Source organism: Caloenas nicobarica, chromosome 5, assembly GCF_036013445.1.
Source record: "Caloenas nicobarica isolate bCalNic1 chromosome 5, bCalNic1.hap1, whole genome shotgun sequence".
NCBI lineage: Eukaryota > Metazoa > Chordata > Aves > Columbiformes > Columbidae > Caloenas > Caloenas nicobarica.
This window is the reverse complement of record NC_088249.1, coordinates 42,930,578-42,949,259: the sequence shown is the minus strand read 5'-3', so window position 1 is coordinate 42,949,259 and position 18,682 is coordinate 42,930,578. Positions and strand designations below refer to the sequence as shown.

The window sequence follows — 18,682 nt, the reverse complement described above, 5'->3', positions numbered from 1 at the left end:
GAAACATGCTATATTATTTTAAAATTTACCAGCAACAGCCTCTATTTAATATTCTCTTCCTGTAAAAACCAGATTCATATCTGGCACATAACAGAGTGGCAGACTGCTGAAGTACTATAATTTAAATCTGAAATACAAAATTTTGTATTAAAAAAATCTCTGCCAAAGCAGAGATATCTTAATAAGGATGATATTTTTTCAATACAATGCAAAAATAAGATTTAAAAGATGCTTCCATATACAATTGCAGTCATAGTTATTACACTCCACATAACATTAAAGAAAGAGGTATCAAAATGGTTCTACATGAATTAATCAGAAAAAAAACGAGGAGAAAGTATTTGAGTTATTAAGTCTTACCTGACCAGTGCCCAGTGGTGGTACCTGATCTGTCAGTACATGTCTCGCTTACAGGCCTAAACACAGTCTCCCAGCCACCGGTAGCGTAGCGCCAGTTCTGAGACTCTAAAATGAGGGTTCGCTGAGTGCCATAAGCGATCATGAAGCAGTAGACTACATGATGAAGTTGACAACCATAGCCACAGCCTTTGTTGATATTGCAGACGAGTTTCTTAGCTTTGCTGCAATCCTTTGGGTTCTGTAAGTGTGGATGAAAAAGAGAAGCTGAGGAGAAGATATACACAAAGGCACACCTTTTTTCTGAAAAACTGACAAATGTCATAAATCACACAAGGCATCCTGCTATAATACATTTTCTATTAAAATGGATGAGTAAGCTTTAGCTCCATGAAAATTTTATGTGAATTGTTCACTGTGAACATGAACGGTTATTGAACACACTTCATGATCCTAATGTAAAATAGAATACCTTCAAGATTTTAAATAACTTTCTCATTTGTAAATCTGTCAGAATAAGCTAACATTTGGACTCAGAGTTCACATTTCATCAACATGATTTGTAATGTTGGAATGCATTTCCCTTTGGCATTTTTTCAAGTTTGTTAGTTCTCTTTCAATGAAAACATGTCATCCAACAAAAGAAAATGTCCACCTGTCTACAGGACACAGAATAAATCAAACACGTATTAATGGACTGCTTCCCAGACTAACTGACCACATACCAAATACAGAATATAAAACACATACCTGAGCAGACTTATAAAAGATAGTATTTTAAGCTGCATGCACTCTCAATAAAATAATATACTACACTTCCACAATTCAAAAAAACCAACAAAGGAGGCAAATGTCTAGATGATGTGAATACTATGTTTAAAAGTGCAAACTAAAAAAATATTTTTAGGTAGGTGGACAACACAACAAAATAATCTACAGAAGTTTTTCTTTCTGTAAGAAATAGTACTTTGCTGTATACATTCACGCTTGCATGTCTCTACACATACTTCTGTATTCCAAAAAGGTTTTTTATAAAATCTCTAGGACTAAAAGTTAGTTTTCAGTTAAGCTGCAAGAAAACTGATATTTGAGCATCAATATAAATTCTGTTCTTCTCACATCTAAGCAACTTTAAATAAAATCTTCTGTAAATTTGCAACAAATCAGGTCTTTCCAAAACCCAACAATCACTGGCTGGACAACTGAGATCTCTCCATCAAGTGATCTTAAAGATACTCTGAATATTCTGAGCCCTAAAATGCTTAATAAAAAAATTTAATTTGTGCATTCAGTTGCGTATATGAGGGGAGAACAGCTCAACCCTGGGGAAAAAAGAAAAAAAAAAAAAAAAAGAAGAAAAAAGAAAAAAATTTTTAAAAGTGTTAGTGCAGCATTTTATTTATTTCATTTAAGGTAAAAACATCTGACTCTAAGACTAACTAGGCAATGAAACCATTTAATTGATGACATATTTGAAGTTGTGTAAACTTCAATAAGGTGTGCCCTTCTAATCTTTTACATGCAAGTTTCTTAAAATAGCTTATTAACAATATTATGGAAATCAAGCAGGAATCACATAAGAAACATAATTCGATACTGTGACTGCTTACCAATGTTAATATAATGCACTTGGGTTCTAACATCATTTGGAGACTTAACTAGAAAGTATATCTACTAATACTAGTTTGTGACTTAAACAGAAAGCTAGTTAAGCTAATTTCTTTATGACTGTGGTTTTTTCAAATTGTTTTAAGAAAAGGCACTATTTGAGGTTAAATTATTTATTGAGGAAAAAAAAAATTATTGAGAAAAAAAAGTAGAGATACTTAGATATATTGCAGTTTCAACTGAGAATCCCTGAAAAAGGTGGAATTAATAATCATCAAGAAGGAAGAAAAATTACAATCACATTACATGCATCAGAATATGTTGTGTGCTCATAAGCCACAACTGCCAACCAAAGCAACCCATAAAAGTATCGAGTTAATAGAGGATGGCAACAGTCAATTTCAAATTCAGTGAAGACTGATAAATAGTTTTTCATCCTGGCATAAAGTCACAGAAAGGGATTATAAATCTCTGATTTGAATAAGCAATGCACACTCTGTTTTTATCCCTAACCACACCGCTCATCACAGACTCTTATATCTAATTGAGTTGTCTACATAATCAAGAGAGGGATGAAATGGACCTATGGGATTGTCAAGTCCTGTAATGTAACAGCCATACAACTGCATTAAAAACAAACAAACAAACAAAAACACAACACCAAACCCAACACCAAACCCAAAAACCAGATCAGGCTGCTCAGAGCCCCGTCTAGCCTGGCCTTGAATGTTTCCAGGGAGGGGGCATCTACCACCTCTCTGGGCAATCTGTGACAACGTTTCACCAGCCTCATTTTAAAAAATTCTTTCCTCATGTCTAGCCTGAATCTCTCCTCTTTTAGTTTAAAACTATTACCCCTTGTCCTGTCACAACAGGCCCTGCTAAAAAGTCTGTCCCCATCTTTCTTATAGGCCCCTTTTAAGTACTGCAAGGCCACAATAAGGTCTCCCCAGAGCCTCCTCTTCTCCAGGCTGAACAACCAACTTCTATGAACACTGCAACTGAAAACAGTAGCAAATTTCCAGAACTGTAAAAAGGTTAAAATTATGTATTTCTATGGATGAGAATGCTACATGTCACCTAATATAGAAGTGGATTTTTATTACTGGGAAAATGGATTCGATGGTCTTTCATCACCAACAAGATGGGCATATGCTGTTACTCTCACAAAATTCAAGGTTTCCACTAAATGGATAGAGTTAAACTTTCAAATAAAGGCAATATGCCATTACTTCCAACTTCTAAGCACTGGCAGATTCCAGTTCCTTCTTCCCTTAAGAAATTTTACCACCCTTTAGGCTGCAAATGACCTCTCCTGCCTGGGTTACAAGGAGAACAGTATATCCAGGTTTCCTCAGAAATAAATGTATTTCCCTAATTCTTCTGTTGTACTTGTCAACCTTTGTGATGAGGTACGTGGGCCATATGAGTGTAGGAGAGTTACAGAAGTCTGTCTGACTTCTTTACTAATGGAACTGAGAAATCTCCTATTACATTGCAGACCTACAAAACTACATTAGTAATGAAATACTAGTGTTATGTCTTGGATTTAACTAACATTCATTGGTCCGCCTGTTTGAAGGAATATCCTTGAATGGCTTCTTTTGAATAACTGACTTGGATATCTACTTCATCTTCATAACACTTATTTAAAATTGTTCTCCTGTGTCCATGTAAGAACTATTTTATCTGAGTCGTTGCAAACAGGAACCATTAGTCTTTAAATAAAATTATTATTATTTTGGTTCAAAGGAATGCTGCCACTATAAATCTTCACAAGATTATTAACAAGACTGAAGCAGATTCTGTGCTATTATGACTGACTGCCCCAAATATGTAATCCTTGTCAAATCCAACCTTAAACTTAATTCTGCAAAAGCAGCACAGTAGAAGACTTGTACTGAAGTATGTCTTCCTTAGAAAAGACTAGACTGTCATTGACTACTCAAGTTCCCCAGGGTACACAAGATTTTGTAGACCTCTATGTATCACACCCCTTTCTCAGCTCTGTTAGTAGACTGAAATCTTCATCTATTTAGTCTTTACTCTCAGAGATACTAGGTTCATGTATTTGATGATCCACATTACTTTCCTCTTCAAGTTTTCTAGTTTTATTATATCCTTTTTGACACTAAGGGACTAGTGTCAAACTGCACAGTCTATCCCTGAGGCAGATGCATTGTTTAAATACTGTTGAGCACTGAAATATTTTCACAGAAGTATCAGTGGTAACTCCAAGATCTTGTTGCTCAATGGTATTAGTCAACTGTACATGTGTATATATATTAAATACTATCTTCTTCCATGTACGTAATTCAAAATTCAGTGCAGATGACTGTAATCTACAAGTTTAATATCCAGTCAAAGACGATACAGCTGGAGAATGAGCTAATAGTGTAAAAGTCTTCTGCAACTGCTAGTCTCAAGCTGTTTAGCATAAGGTTTGCAGAATACTGATTATTAAAGTATTAAAGCCAGATATTTTAAATATATTGTTTGAAATGCAACAACTTTTTGGTCTTAATTTTCTATCTCTAATTAAAACAAACCAAACAAACAAAAAGAGAGACTGAAATCCTGAGAAGTATTAAAATAAATCAGTATTGTCTTGTAAAAAACGTGAAAATCTGGAAAAAGTTTAGAGGGGAAATTATAGGTATAGTGGGAAATACCCATTACTGAGTGGGTATTTATTTTTCACCTAAACAAACAGCAATATGTTAAATGGAATCACCAGCAAGAATGGTGAGAACAGACCACATCTCTGTTCACATAATTCTACACATGAAACAAAAGAATCAAAAGGTCTAATGCTCTCTAGCACATTATTTGTACCATGAGTGCATTTTTGTTTCGTGTTCCTATTGGGTGACTGAGTACTCTTGAGTAAAATGAAAACATACTCCACTAACTCCATAAACTGCTGAAAGATTAAGAAAATGCTGTGATGTTTCATTATGTAATGTGTGGCTCCAAAATTACAGTTTGTGGTATTTTTAGGTTCAGCTTACTACCATACAACAAAGGCAACAAAAATAAAAGAAAATAAAAAGTGTTAGAAATATGATAATTTGAAACATATAAACATAGGGAAAATCTATAGGAGTAAATCAAACATGCCTGAGACTAATTCTAGCTGGCACAGAAATGACTAAAACCTTGATATTAAACATCCTAAACCTCTTAAAACAGAGTTACCACACACACAGCAGATTTGTGAAAAGTGTCTTGTGCTAAGTCTCAAACACAGCCAAAGAATGTTTGGGAGAAAGCTACTTGATGCGAGTCAAAAGTACACTAGGAACTGTTCTAACAATTTAGCAGTATAGAATATTGCTGTCTGCTATTTTCTCTTTAATTCTTTTGTTTCACTTTTAAATCTATTTTGGCAAAAAGATTAACTTTTTAAATGCTTTGATTAATTCATATGCCTAAATTTTATTTTCTTGTCTAGTATTACAAGGAAGGAATCAAATCACTGTGCTGTACAATCAATACAACAACCAGGAAAAAATGGGGAAAAAAACCCTGCAAAATACAGATGAACTTATAATATCAAACAATAAATATAGTTCAATATATAATGACAGAATCTGTTCACAAAAAACATGAGTAAGAGCCAGAAATGTGCAACTACAAAAAACACAACACTGCTCAGTCACTAGACAAAACATCAAATTACAAATATAATCACACTTAAATTTCAATCTGCCAAAGACTTCAGTTGGTAATTATTAAAATGTATAGAGGTGAAATAAAAAGAAAGAGAGAAAAATGCATATTAAATTACAAACATTCCTGAGAATCCATCAAAAGTAGAAATAAGTCTCTCAATGGGTAGATTTTGGGTTGCATGTGAAAACTGAAGCACTACGAGGTCTGTGTATTAAATAAAGCATCTCTTGTCCCAGAAGAGTGCCCATATAGACACATTGCTGAAGTCCTTCAGCAAGTGTCCTCCTTCCCCAGAAAAACAGTAATTGCTGATGGAGAATTTTCTGTGAGGTTTTTTTCCACTTTGGAATTTACTTTTGCTTTTGTTTCAAATTAGTTTGGATTTATCAACATCAACAGCATGCTACAACTGCTAGAACACACTATAATTTGTTTCTCATGAGTGAAGTGGAATAACTGGGAAAAGATAATGCATTAGATTTCAATTATTGAAGGATATAAGTTTACACTTTTCAAGACTTACAGTTGTGAAGGGTACATCCCTTTTCACATACACAGAATGCCCATTGCCTTTTTTGTTGTTGTTGTCAGTTTAGCATGAGTACTTTCATTAAAAATATATATAATTCATTTGAAGGGAAGGGAAAGAGGGAGGATTTAATACACTTTAAGACAGAAGAATTTAAGTGACATATCAAATCACAAAAAAACCTGGGAAATCCAGAAACCTCAGAATAAGTCCTGTAAGCAACTTTATTTTCTTTGCATACATACACAACCCCAAATAAATAGTATGAAAATGGCAAACTATGACTATTAAAATTGATTATGTTGTTGAGTACTTAGTAACCTTTATCATCTACTTATATTTTTAACTTTCAAAGTCAAACAAAATGGTTTGATTTTTTTTTAATTGGAGGCAAAAATATTCTGCTATTGGGAGACTGGATGATGAATCACAAACTTCCTAAAATACACACAACAAAAATAAGCACAAAAGGAAAGGGGAAGAAAACAAACTACTGCCTTCATAATCATTTAGTCACTCTACCGCTTTCTGAATATACAGTACTACAGGAGCCATTGTCTGACTTCTCTTGTACATTCTCTTCAATAGTTTCATAATGAACATCCCTGAAAATAAGGTCTTTTGCTTAAATGTAAGTTCCTAGCTTTGTAGAGTGTTGCTCTAACTATAGGAAACCAGCTAAATGTAGTCTCCTTATATCAAATTTATGGTAATGTCATCCAGATGAAGTAGCAGTCATCACTATTCACAATCATTCCGCTAAATTATTTCCCAGGGAGATGTCCCAAAATAATACAGCTGTCACTGTTCAACATGTACCAGAGAGAGAACTAGGGGGAAAAAAAAAGTTTCAGATAGTTCTTTTTGGCATGGAGCTGGCAGGCAAGGGTTGTTGAATATTTCATTTTACTTTATTTAATTTTATTATTTTATTGTAGTTATATTATGAATAGAGGTCTACATGTGTAATTTCAGATCATGGACTGCTTTACATTGAATACTCACAGTCAGCCCTACACTCTTCAAAATCCTGAAACTAACAGTACAAAATAAGTCAACTTGATTTCCAAATGTGTAGACACAGACATACTCCATACTTTGGATGATTACTTACAACAATCATTCAAGACAGGCGATATTTTAATCTTTAGAAGGGCTCCAAAATCTTATGTCTGGCTTACAGGCATGCAGGCAAGAGGTTGCATCCTTGTTTTTTGTTTGTTTGTTTTCAAACAGAAGAATGAGAATAAAAAGAGAGATGGTAGTAATGGTATACGTGAATGACCCAACTTAAAAACTATAATTATTCATAAGAAAGAATATTTTCTATATTTGAGGAGCTGGCTTACTTCCGCCCCAGCTTTGGGCAATGTTGCACATGTTGCACATGCTGAGAATTTCCATGCCTTGGGGTTTGAATATTTTGTATGAATGATGTTAACAGTATACACCTGGAGGTTAATGATCATCCATAAACATATGTAGGCACTAAACCATCCTATTCACAGTTTCCTGTCACAGTGTAATTTTTAAAAAATTTTTTTTTGTCTTTTAGCGAACAACCTTCAAAGCAATACAGTAGTCGTGGCATGAGGGACAAAGTGTGGTCAAAAATCAAAACCAGATTACAAGAAGGAGAGAGAAACGACAAATACACAGAGAAATGGCTCTAGTTATCTTAGCAGGACTCATACTTTCATGCACGAAACACAGAAGAACTGGTAAAAGCAAGGCCATTAAAGTAAATGCCTAAGAAATTTCAAATTAGTCGAGTCTAGAGAAGGTTGGCATGAATTCCAGAAGAAACTAACCAAAGGAGGCATGACTCAAGACAGGTGAAATTTTGTATTGCTAACTAAATTTAAAGTAAGTAAAAAAATATTCAAGAAAAAAAAATTCAAGTTTCAAAATTCAGCTGAATTAAAAATCTTGGGCATCATGTTCAATAGCTCCATAGTTACATGAAATCAAGGGAGACCTATTATTAGCTAAATAATATCTTAGACTGCATAAAAAGCAATATAAGAAAAAAACATAGCTTGGTGCTATTCAATAAATTGATAGTCTATTGTCCTTTGTCAAGTAGTGGATGCTCAGTTCTAAAAGCCTGGTGAACAATTAGTGTTAAGGGAAGACATCAGGAAGAAAAAAATTAAAGGTGATATAAATTCTAAATGTTTGAAAATTTAGGTATATTCGGTCTGGAAAGAGATTAATAAAAACACACACAGTAAGCATATGAAAGAAAGAACAGTTTAGTGGGAAAAGGCTCATCACATATTTCTGTTTCACTTTTCGGTACAACAAAAACTGAGCATCCGATACAGCTAAAATATTTCAACTAACCTAAAAGACATATAGAATAAACAGGGTAATATTATTTATTCATAAAATATCCACATAATTTTTAATGTGCTGCTGCATATTTGCTAAACCCAAGAATTTAGTGCTATTTTTTATGACCTGCACAATTACAATGCTAAAAATATCAACATTTATCAAAGCTGGAATTACATTTTTTGGAAAATACCTATCACCATTCTTAAACTTTAACCTCAAAGACAATTACAAGGGAAACACATGTTCCTTCTGTATAGTTTCTAGATCCTTCCATGTGAAGAAGTCATATGTAATTTGATGAGCAGCAGTAATACATTTATATGTTTCTAATTTCTATAATTTAACAATGATGAAAACCAAAAAACAATGTAATTTCCCCTAGAATACAGAAAATACTAAAACTTAAAAAAAAAAAAAAAAAAAAGAAGAAAAAAAAAGGAGGGTAATACTCATTTTCTTATGTACCTCTCAGTGTTACGGGATTAAACCATACTGATTAATAATATTTTAAATGCATAAATATGACAAAATGCTCTGCTCTTCCCATGACAGAAATTTTATAATTGCTTCCTTTTTAACAAATTGATAAATAAAATGAAACAAAAGTGGCCTGTTTGATGGAAATTGAGCCATGTATGTTAGACCTAATTCTAATTCTGAACCTAATGCCACAACTTTCTGTAAATCACCCACTCATGCTCATCATGTTTCCTTCTCACGATAATGAGGATAAAGAAAGTGCCTGAGGATACAGTACACTTTCTGAAAGGCTTTAATCAGTTGTGCTACATATATGAAATATTAGGATTCTATATGTGTTGTCACTTGGCACTGGTTTCATTCTTAATATTTTTTCTACATTTTTTTTAAATGAGATAAATTACCTCTAATAAGAAGAAAGCCCTTTATCATAGACTATAGGCATACAAATTAATTTTAGGAAAAGCTAATTGGTCTCCCAGCTCTTCACTCAGTAAGGAAATTTTTTTCAAATTCACTAGAAAACAATGTAAGCATTTATTTTTATGCTTCAATTTTGAGATTCTGTTCTAAACTCCTTCTACTTTTGTTATTCATTGGACGTATTTGGATGTCCTAGTCTTGAACTAAGGCCCTGAACACTGTAAAACATACAATAGGAAGACAATCACTCTCCAGAAACATATAGATTCTTAGGTAAGACAACAAATGGATACAGTGAAAGAAGAGAAAAAGGCAGAGAAAGGCCAGATTTATCAGCATGAAAAGTAGTTACAGTACACCTCTGCCAAACAGTGACATCAAAAATGAAAGAATGAGGAATAGTTCTCAAGGAGGAGTTGAAGAAAGGCAATAAAGTTATGTCTCCTGCATAATTTACAGGGATTTTTTTCCACAGAAGGGTGTCTTTTTTTGTTTAACAAGCAACGAATATATAGTTTGGTCACAGAAGAGAAGGTTCCAATAGCTGAACTGTGAGATGTGAAATAACGAAAATCTGAGACCCAAATTCAGCTGTTTATGTAGAGGAAAGATCAGAAGTTAGGGGTGACCATATAAAAAAGAGTGGTGACGTGCACACATGCAAGGAAAAACAAACCAAGTAAAAATAAGACAGACTACATCAAATATCTTTTTGATCACCATGTAAATAGCTGCATGCATTCATACATAAATAAAAGTTCCAAAACCTTCAGATTAAGTTTTGTTTAAATTTTATAGACACACACAAGGACATATATTAAAAAGGCTTTATGCACTCACAAATATGAGCATCTATAAGAAGCCTCACACCTCTGTTGAAACAGTCTAGGGCTGGACAACATACTATATAAGCACTTGAATTGTGTATACTCATATTTTTAAAAATAGGCTCCTTGTTCAGAAGTTTCACGCAAGGACTTTCATAATTTTTTTTTTAGCACTGTGCAGATACATGTATACATTCTGATACTCTAAAGAATCAAAACCAGAAAACAGAGACTTATCTTTTCTAATAAAACAAAGAATCCAAACAGGTAAATACAGCCCTGTGAAAACCACAGATCCAAAAGACCACAAACAAACAAACCAAAACAACCAACTCCAAAAACCCAAAAATCAAATATTTGCTCGAAATACTATAATTCCATATACATATAAAATAATATCTGAAACGAATATTTTAATTTATTTTTTATGTAATTCATTTGTACACAATCATTCATTTAAAACTGTCATGTAATTATTCTATTACAAGGGTATAGCTAAGTGATATATATACACATCTATAAATAAATATTTACATTGATTTAAAAGCTCTACCCCCCTACCTGTAGGTAAGTTATTCTCCTCTGTACCAATTCTGTTAGATCTTTGGCCTCTTTTTCTCGCCAATCTCCTGCTCCATCTGTTTGACTGAGGTAGTACAAGTCGGTCATTATCGACCTGTAGACAACAATGGGAAACAATCTTTAAAAAATGGAAAACAATCTTAACATTACTAAACTTGAAGATTAGATGAAATCAAAGACAAATTAAACAGATAATTCAATTATAGCCTCAAAATCTGTTTCTTCATGCCAACTCCTACCCCACAATTCAAACAGCAGCCAAGACAGACTGACTGTATCCTCCATTTAACATATGTTCCACATCCAGAAGTCATTATAGTATTAAGTAGGAAATGGGTTACAAAAATCCTTAGGCCCGCTATAAAGCACTTGTTTCTGGTATGTGCTAAAGGAAACTAAAAAGAAAAGAATAGTTCCATGCTAGATACATTATCCAGTGGAGCCAGATGAAAGTACGATAATGATTCCTAGAGTACCTTCTATTCTAACGCATTGTTAATTTTCCTTCAACTATCATCTTACTATGCTTATATCGAATGTAATATTACAAATATCTTTAGCACAGGTATAACAGTAATCCTTCTCTTTTTACTAGAGAAAACTAACTACAGAATACTATTACAAGGTTTAGGAAGCAGTATTTTCTATGGCATGGAACTCCTCCTGACTCTAGAAGAAGGTAAGTATTCTGTCTGCTAAGAATGACTGCATGCTACTAATACTCAAATGGGAAAAAAAATGAAAATTTAAAAATTCAAAACAGATTCAAGGACATATTACAAGTCTAGACTACAAAACATTAATTTTGAGAAACTATCAAATATTAAATTGAGGTTATCTAATACACTAGAGATCCTCTTCTTACGGTTATCACATTTCCATGGCCAAATAAAAGGATAAAGAACTCCTTGCCATTAGAAGAGAAATGGTATATGGCATTTATTTATTAAGATTAGCCAGAAATTTTCTGAAAAACAGCCCAAACAGTAACACCTATGGAAAGATTTTTTATATCTGTGGCTTTTGGGAGGAAATGCAAAACTAGAGACAAACCATTGAAATATTTGTAAAAACATTAATGGCTATTCTACAAGCAAGAGTTAGCCCAATTCAGAACCAATAATTTCAGAGTTGGCTTTATAGACTGAGAATATTTAAAGTTGCTAAACATTTCGCCATAACAACGCTAAAATTTTAATTTTTAACCACTTTTCTGAATTATTTCAGCTGAAATTCAGATGTTGCAATTTATTGCCTGAAATTCTTGATCAGCACAAGTTTGATCACTAGGAAGAGATGCAATAGAAGGCAGAGGAATTTGGGAGGTGACAAAAAAGAATGTGATGGGAAGACAAGCATATGTCCTAACAACCTTTCAAGTGGTCTTGTCAGTGAAGTAATACAAGACACTTTTTGGCAGCACTTGTTAGTACTGGAACAACAAACCTTGTTAGCTAGGGCTATCCCTTGTATAATATAGATATTTTATATATATACTTATATATCATAATACAGCATAATATAATATACCGTAACATAATATAAGCTTGGCAAGTGAGAGAGGAGCAGACGACATATATCTATTAGGTAACTATCTCAAATGACACAATATTTAAGCATTAAATATTGAGATAAATCCAATCGGGACAGAGTTAACATTATCAGCAGAGTTACCAGACAACCTTCTCCTGCTAATAACTGGATTTATGGACCTGAATCTTTCAATTTTCATACACTCATTCTGGTTTTTATACCCATACTTCTACACAGGATAAGTGACACTGACTTACTATATCATCTACTGTTGCTGTACAAAACATTATATCCAAATTGTTCAGCAGCAGTTATGTTCACCTTCTGTGAATCAATTGAAAGTACCGTATTTATATTCTAATCTCAATCTATATAAACTGGATTTTCTTTTACAACATAACCAAGTTTGAAACACCCTACTACTCTGGTTTTGGACAAAAAACAAACAAGGTATCATCAGGTAACTAGTTTTGAATCACTAACTATTAAAGACACAATACTTGAAGTAACATACAATCACAGTTTACGAACAATTTGAACAGAATTAATGATGCAGTAGATTTCATATAATGGATTACACATACATAACTGAACAGATGAAGAGTCTGCTCCTCTTAAAGCAGTGTTTTCCAGTTTACAGAAAGCACTACAGGCTAGTAGGCAAATTAAAAAAGGAAATCCATGCATTTTCCTGGGATTTTAAATATCTTTTTCTTCCCAATCAGGATGCAACTACGTTGGATGTTTAAAGAAAAACTATAATTTCAGGTCTAAGCACTAAAAAAAAAAATCCTTACTACCATGAAAAGCAGCTGCACAACCACAGCCACATTTTAAACAATTTTCAAATGTTGTCTGTCCATGGCCTTAAAAAAGTCTCTTCCGTACTTGTCACATAAGTAGTCAGTATACTCTCCTTTCACTTTCTAGAAGTACATTTCTGTTAAATATTGGCATAAAATAACTGAAAATACAAAGCCAGCAAATAAAAAATTTTTAAAAAAAATTCTCTCACAGCAGTTAGGTAATTTTTCCTATTTCTGAGGGAAAAAAAATGTATTGTCCAAATTTTATTTTTTATCTTATTGGCCACAGTGACCATGATAAAGCAAAGGCAGTAGGTAAGATTAAATAATCAGCGTTATAGATGAAATAGAATTATATTCCATCATTTTTGAGGTTAAAAGGAATGATGAGAGTCCTTACACAGCCTCAGTGACTCAACACTTCAGGGAAAGGCAGCTTTGCTCAGTACAAACCATAAACTATGTCAAATAATTTGTGGGAAATTTTATGAATTCATGCAAGAGCTTTAGACAGTTTCCACAATCTTTTTTTAAAAAAATTTACTCTTACAAAACTCTGAAGTAAACCAGGGACTGAAAAATTCACAGGTATTATCATACAGAAATGATTATAGGGTAGTGCAATTTCAACAAACTTTCAGTCACAGAGACCTTCTTTCTTTGATTGCTACTGCTGAGAAATGTGCATTTTTTTAGGTTTACGCCTGCTAGGTCGAGTGTGACAGACCATCACGATGGCTTATTAATGGAGATTTAGAAGAGACATGAACTAATATCAAAGACCAGAATCAGGCTCCATGTGGAGAGCTAAAAAGTAGATGAACTGGTGATCCATGACCCCAGGATGGCTAAGTGCAGACAAAAGATGAGCCTACACAGGATTATTAGAGGCTGTTGGGGTGGTAAAATGGCAGAAAGAATTTCAGACAGTGGCATTGTAGATATTCAGTCAGTCAAACTTGGTCTTTCATTGTGTTACTAATCAACAATATCAACTTGTTGATGTTATTCTTGCTTCTTATCATCAAGTAAATGTTGAAGCTGCTCTTGAAAGCATTTTGAATGGAGTAAAGAGTCTGACTGTATATTTCGCCTGCAATTGATTGTCATAAAGTGGGGAGGGCAGGCACTTTTAACACATTTTTAAAGATCAGTCTGCACATGTATTCCAGCCACACCACAAAATTACATTTAAACATTGTAGAAACTTTACATCAACAAATAAAACCTCAAAGAAAAAAATTGTGATATGTTCCACCAAATTCAAAGGAAATAATGTGAAAATATGCCCAAACACTATGTATCAAACCTTGGCCAGCTACCACAAAAGCCCTGACGACAGCTGTTCCCCAGGAGAAGGAATGAAACTAACTCAGCAATGGCCACTTTGCAAAAAACATAATGCCAATGTAGGAAACAAGCATGACAACTAGAGGATTAATCTGTTCTTTTTCGTTAACTCTATATCAAATAGTCGCTCCATGGCTAAGATGAAGTTACTCTCAACGACCCCCTTCCTTATGGCAACTGCAAGAATATAATTACACATTCTATAATGCAGGAAACTCTGCATTGGGCTACATTATTTCTTAAACAGGATCGGTAGTGAAATACTGGACAACAATACCTGCCAAGACTGGCACTCCCCAGGAGAAAACCTACACAATCCCTAGGACACAGCCAAGAAACAGTGATCGAGGCATCCAACAAGAGAAGCGCTATCCTATTAGTAGTAGACTATTCAGATAACAGCACAAAGTTTAACAAAAAACTCTAATACTACTGTGACCAGAGTCACAGAAACTGTCTTTATCATCCCTTAAAAAGCTAGTCTTCTCTATGACACAATAGGCTTTCCTCACAAACAAACAAAAATAAATATTAGCCACTTTCCTTACCTAGCTATGTCATCATTTGATCAAAACCCACTCCTTTATCTGCTTTCCCACAGAAGGAGGGCATGAAAACTGTACTAAGTACTCATAATTAACACTAATATTAACATCTTTCTCATCCAAATATTGTAATATATATTAAAATATATATGTATATACATTATATTACTACAATATTATCATACATATTGAAATATACATATATCTATAAATAAGTAATACCAGCTTCACACGCAATGTTCCGTTTACATAGGTTACATAGGTAACAATTTTTTTGGACATCACCATCAACAAAAGGGCATTCGGCAGCTTGTTAAAATTCTTAAAAAACCAAGTGCACGTCTACTTCAAAAAAACCCCAACCCAGCAATAACAAAAAGCCCCACCAAAAAGCTGTCATTCTCAGAGTGAATGAGAGCATCTGATTTGCTCGTTCTAAACGTATGTTCCTTTCAGAAGAGACCAGATGGACTGTGTGGAGGGAAAAAGACCCCACTCCTTCCCTGGGAGCTACTGTGCCTCTTAAGGGCACAGAACAGCCCCGATTCAGTAGTGCATCACAGGCCAGAGGACGTGCACTCACGGGGCTGAGAGTTCTCCTACAACTCACACAGCGAGACTGAAAGATTAAAGTGAAAGAAGCAGACAGCCTGACCTCAAAGGCGAAAGAATGAGCTTCCTCAGGACTAGAGGCAACCAAGAAGAGCATTCTGCAACACAAGATACTTTTATTGCCCGAAGCCAATGTTGTAAATGCAGCAATACACCAAGGCTGAATATTGAAGAAATATTTTTGTATCTGTTTTCTCTTATGCAATTGCTTTGAATTTTCATATTGTAAAAAAATCCTCTACATTTTATTTTGATAAAATCTACTTTCTGGCTGTTTGGTTTTAGCTTAAATTACTTCAGTCTTCTTTGGGAACCTCACCACACAGGAAGGACTATGCAGATCTACTACTAAGACTGAACAGACTCCAGGATGTTCTGCTTTTGATAACCACTGTGTCAGTCTAAAGAATACTTTTATTCAACAAGAAAGTATTTAAGTAAAGAAAAAAAAGAGCAACCGTGATTGCTTGCGTTATATGCAAACTTCTTCCAGTACCACAGTGGTTTCAGACTTCCATAGTGGGATTCATCTCATAACTTCCAGAGATCTACAAGGCAGACTTTTATCAATCAATGCAAAGGAGTATGCATTTCTAGTATGGGTCTCACCTCATCCTGAAGTACAGAGAAATGAGAAGATAAGGCTGTCAGAAGTACAGAAACTTGCTTCATGAATTAATAGTCATTGGTGTAGGATGGAAAGGAATAAGAAAAGGATTCATCCTGGGAGGCAGGGACATAAAAACCTCCCAGCATCAAACACACAACATTTTTCAAGGTTCCACTGAGGCAACTGCCTGATGTGATCCTGGCTCAATCACAACTAGAGCAGTAATGCATACATAAGGAATTTTGTTCCCATGACAGACATCAGTAAGTCTCTACTTGCTCTAGTTTCGGCACAGGTAGTTTAAAAGGTACATCAAGAATCAATGACCTGAAGCCCAAGAAACCCTAACAGAAATAACTTCTCTAGAGACAAATATTTCTGAGTGGAGGTAACTATTGAAACAAACTGTCCAGGGAAGTGGCAGTTTCTCTCTCAGTTGACTGTTTAACTGAAGATCTCAAGTCTTCTGGATAATTCTGCTTCAGTTAAGCACCACTTTTATTTCAGTTAAACATATATAATTGCACCCAGTGGAGAAATAATTGAATGAAATGTAGTGGCTTATTTTATATAAATAACAACTCTGGATAATTGAATAATCCCTTCTCACTTTAAACTCCATCGATCTGTGATAAACTGGGTTTTGGAATTGTAGAAGATTAAATTACAAAATTTAATGGACTATATTATTTGCTCACATTAATAGTCAAATTTGTCTTATTTATAAACTATGTTTTAAAGAGTGCTTACATTATTTCCAAATAATTAAATTGTCATATTTTTTTTCCTTTTAAAACAATATTTTCAAAGCTTATGCTTTACTACTGATGTTCATACCTGCGGATCTCAGCTTTTTTGGGAGATACTTGTGTAAGGTGGTATATTTAGTTAATTCAACTATTTTCTTATGACTGTTTACTAATGAGACACAACTTGTCACTGCAATCCTGTTGGAAATAGAGTTATAAATATAACAAACTTACAGACAGATTTTACTGAATTTTTAACACCTCCTTAATTAATTTTGTTCAGCATGATAAAACTCATACAGAATGTTTTAGTATAATACAAAGGTAATTCAACAATGGGGAAGCCAGAAGAGCAACAACAACTGAAAACACAATTCCAACACATTTGAACAACACAATAATGACAGTGGTTATTTCTAACTGAAATTTCCTGTTAAATTCTAATTACAAAAAGAAGTGACTTTTCAGAATGACAATTAGTCCTGAAATTAAGATAATACTCAATTTGAAAGTAATTCCAATTATACAATGATCAATGTAATTTATATCCTAGTATTTATGAAAGGCACAATCAGATACCTAAAATAAAGATTTTTAAGGTTTTTTAATGGTTTTGTTATACGTACAAATATGCATATATGCACATATATAGACATATACAACTGAAAAGTAACAACTGGCATCCAGGACCCAGGTCTTTGATTAAAAAAAGGAAAATATACAAGTCAAAGGGTCATACTCTAAGCCGTAGAGACATAAGCTGGATGTACACTTTATGTCCCGTTAAATACAAGTAATAATTCTATGTTCATGCTTCCGACACAATATTCCAGTCCATACACCAGTAACTTATCTTAAGAGATTTTTAAGCAGTATATCAGTAGTTTATTTAAATCAATCCATAACCCTTACAAGATATATGTAGAATCAACTAATACAAATACCTTTCCTGATGACCCAAATCAGACAGAAATTCATCAATGCGTCTTTGCAGTTCACTTCCTTCTAGATTTTTCAGCTTCTTCAATTCACTCTGGAGGAAAAACCAAAGTTCCTTAGCCCCATTTTCAATCCTCCTCCTCAATATTTCATGGTCTTTTCCAAGGCCTCCTATAAACAAACAAACAAACAAAACAAAAAAAACCAAAATAAAACAAAAAACACCCCACCAAAACAAAACAACAAAAAAAGCACAAAAGCATCAGCAGTTGTAGCTCAATTATTTGTTAAGAAACCAATTTATTTGTGATATGGAATACCAAAACTTGTTTTAGAAGTAAAAGAGAACTTATCTACCAACCATCTCCTGTCCGCTTCTTAAAGTTTTCTATCTGTTCTTTGGCCTTTAAAAGTTGCTCCTCTAAAGCATGTACCTTTCCTGCAGCTGGTCCCTGATCAATGGGACCATCTGGTATCCTAGGATATAGAAAATAAAGAAATTATATGATTTATAAATATTATTGTTATTTTATAAGTTATTTGCATTAACAATTCAGGTCTCCTCTCATTTTTGTTCCACACTGTTTTGCTGATAAGTCTTCTTGGCAAAACCAAAAGAAATTAAACATATTAACACAAAGATTTTAAAACCTCAATCCCATAGGAGAAAAACACTGTATAACACAGCTGCAGCACACAGATTCAACCTGGTGTTAA

General features: G+C 33.8%; 1 protein-coding gene across 2 annotated transcripts in view; it reads right to left on the bottom strand.

The window, feature by feature from the left end:
- FUT8 (fucosyltransferase 8) overlaps window positions 1-18,682 on the bottom strand; it is a 139,249-nt gene that overhangs the window by 45,536 nt on the left and 75,031 nt on the right. For both annotated transcript variants that reach the window (XM_065636623.1, XM_065636625.1), the window contains 4 exons: window positions 18,327-18,442; window positions 17,971-18,136; window positions 10,801-10,915; window positions 361-598 (listed from right to left, as the gene is read on the bottom strand). In XM_065636623.1, the coding sequence (XP_065492695.1) occupies window positions 361-598; window positions 10,801-10,915; window positions 17,971-18,136; window positions 18,327-18,442 (635 nt within the window). The remainder of the gene's footprint in view (window positions 1-360; window positions 599-10,800; window positions 10,916-17,970; window positions 18,137-18,326; window positions 18,443-18,682) is intronic.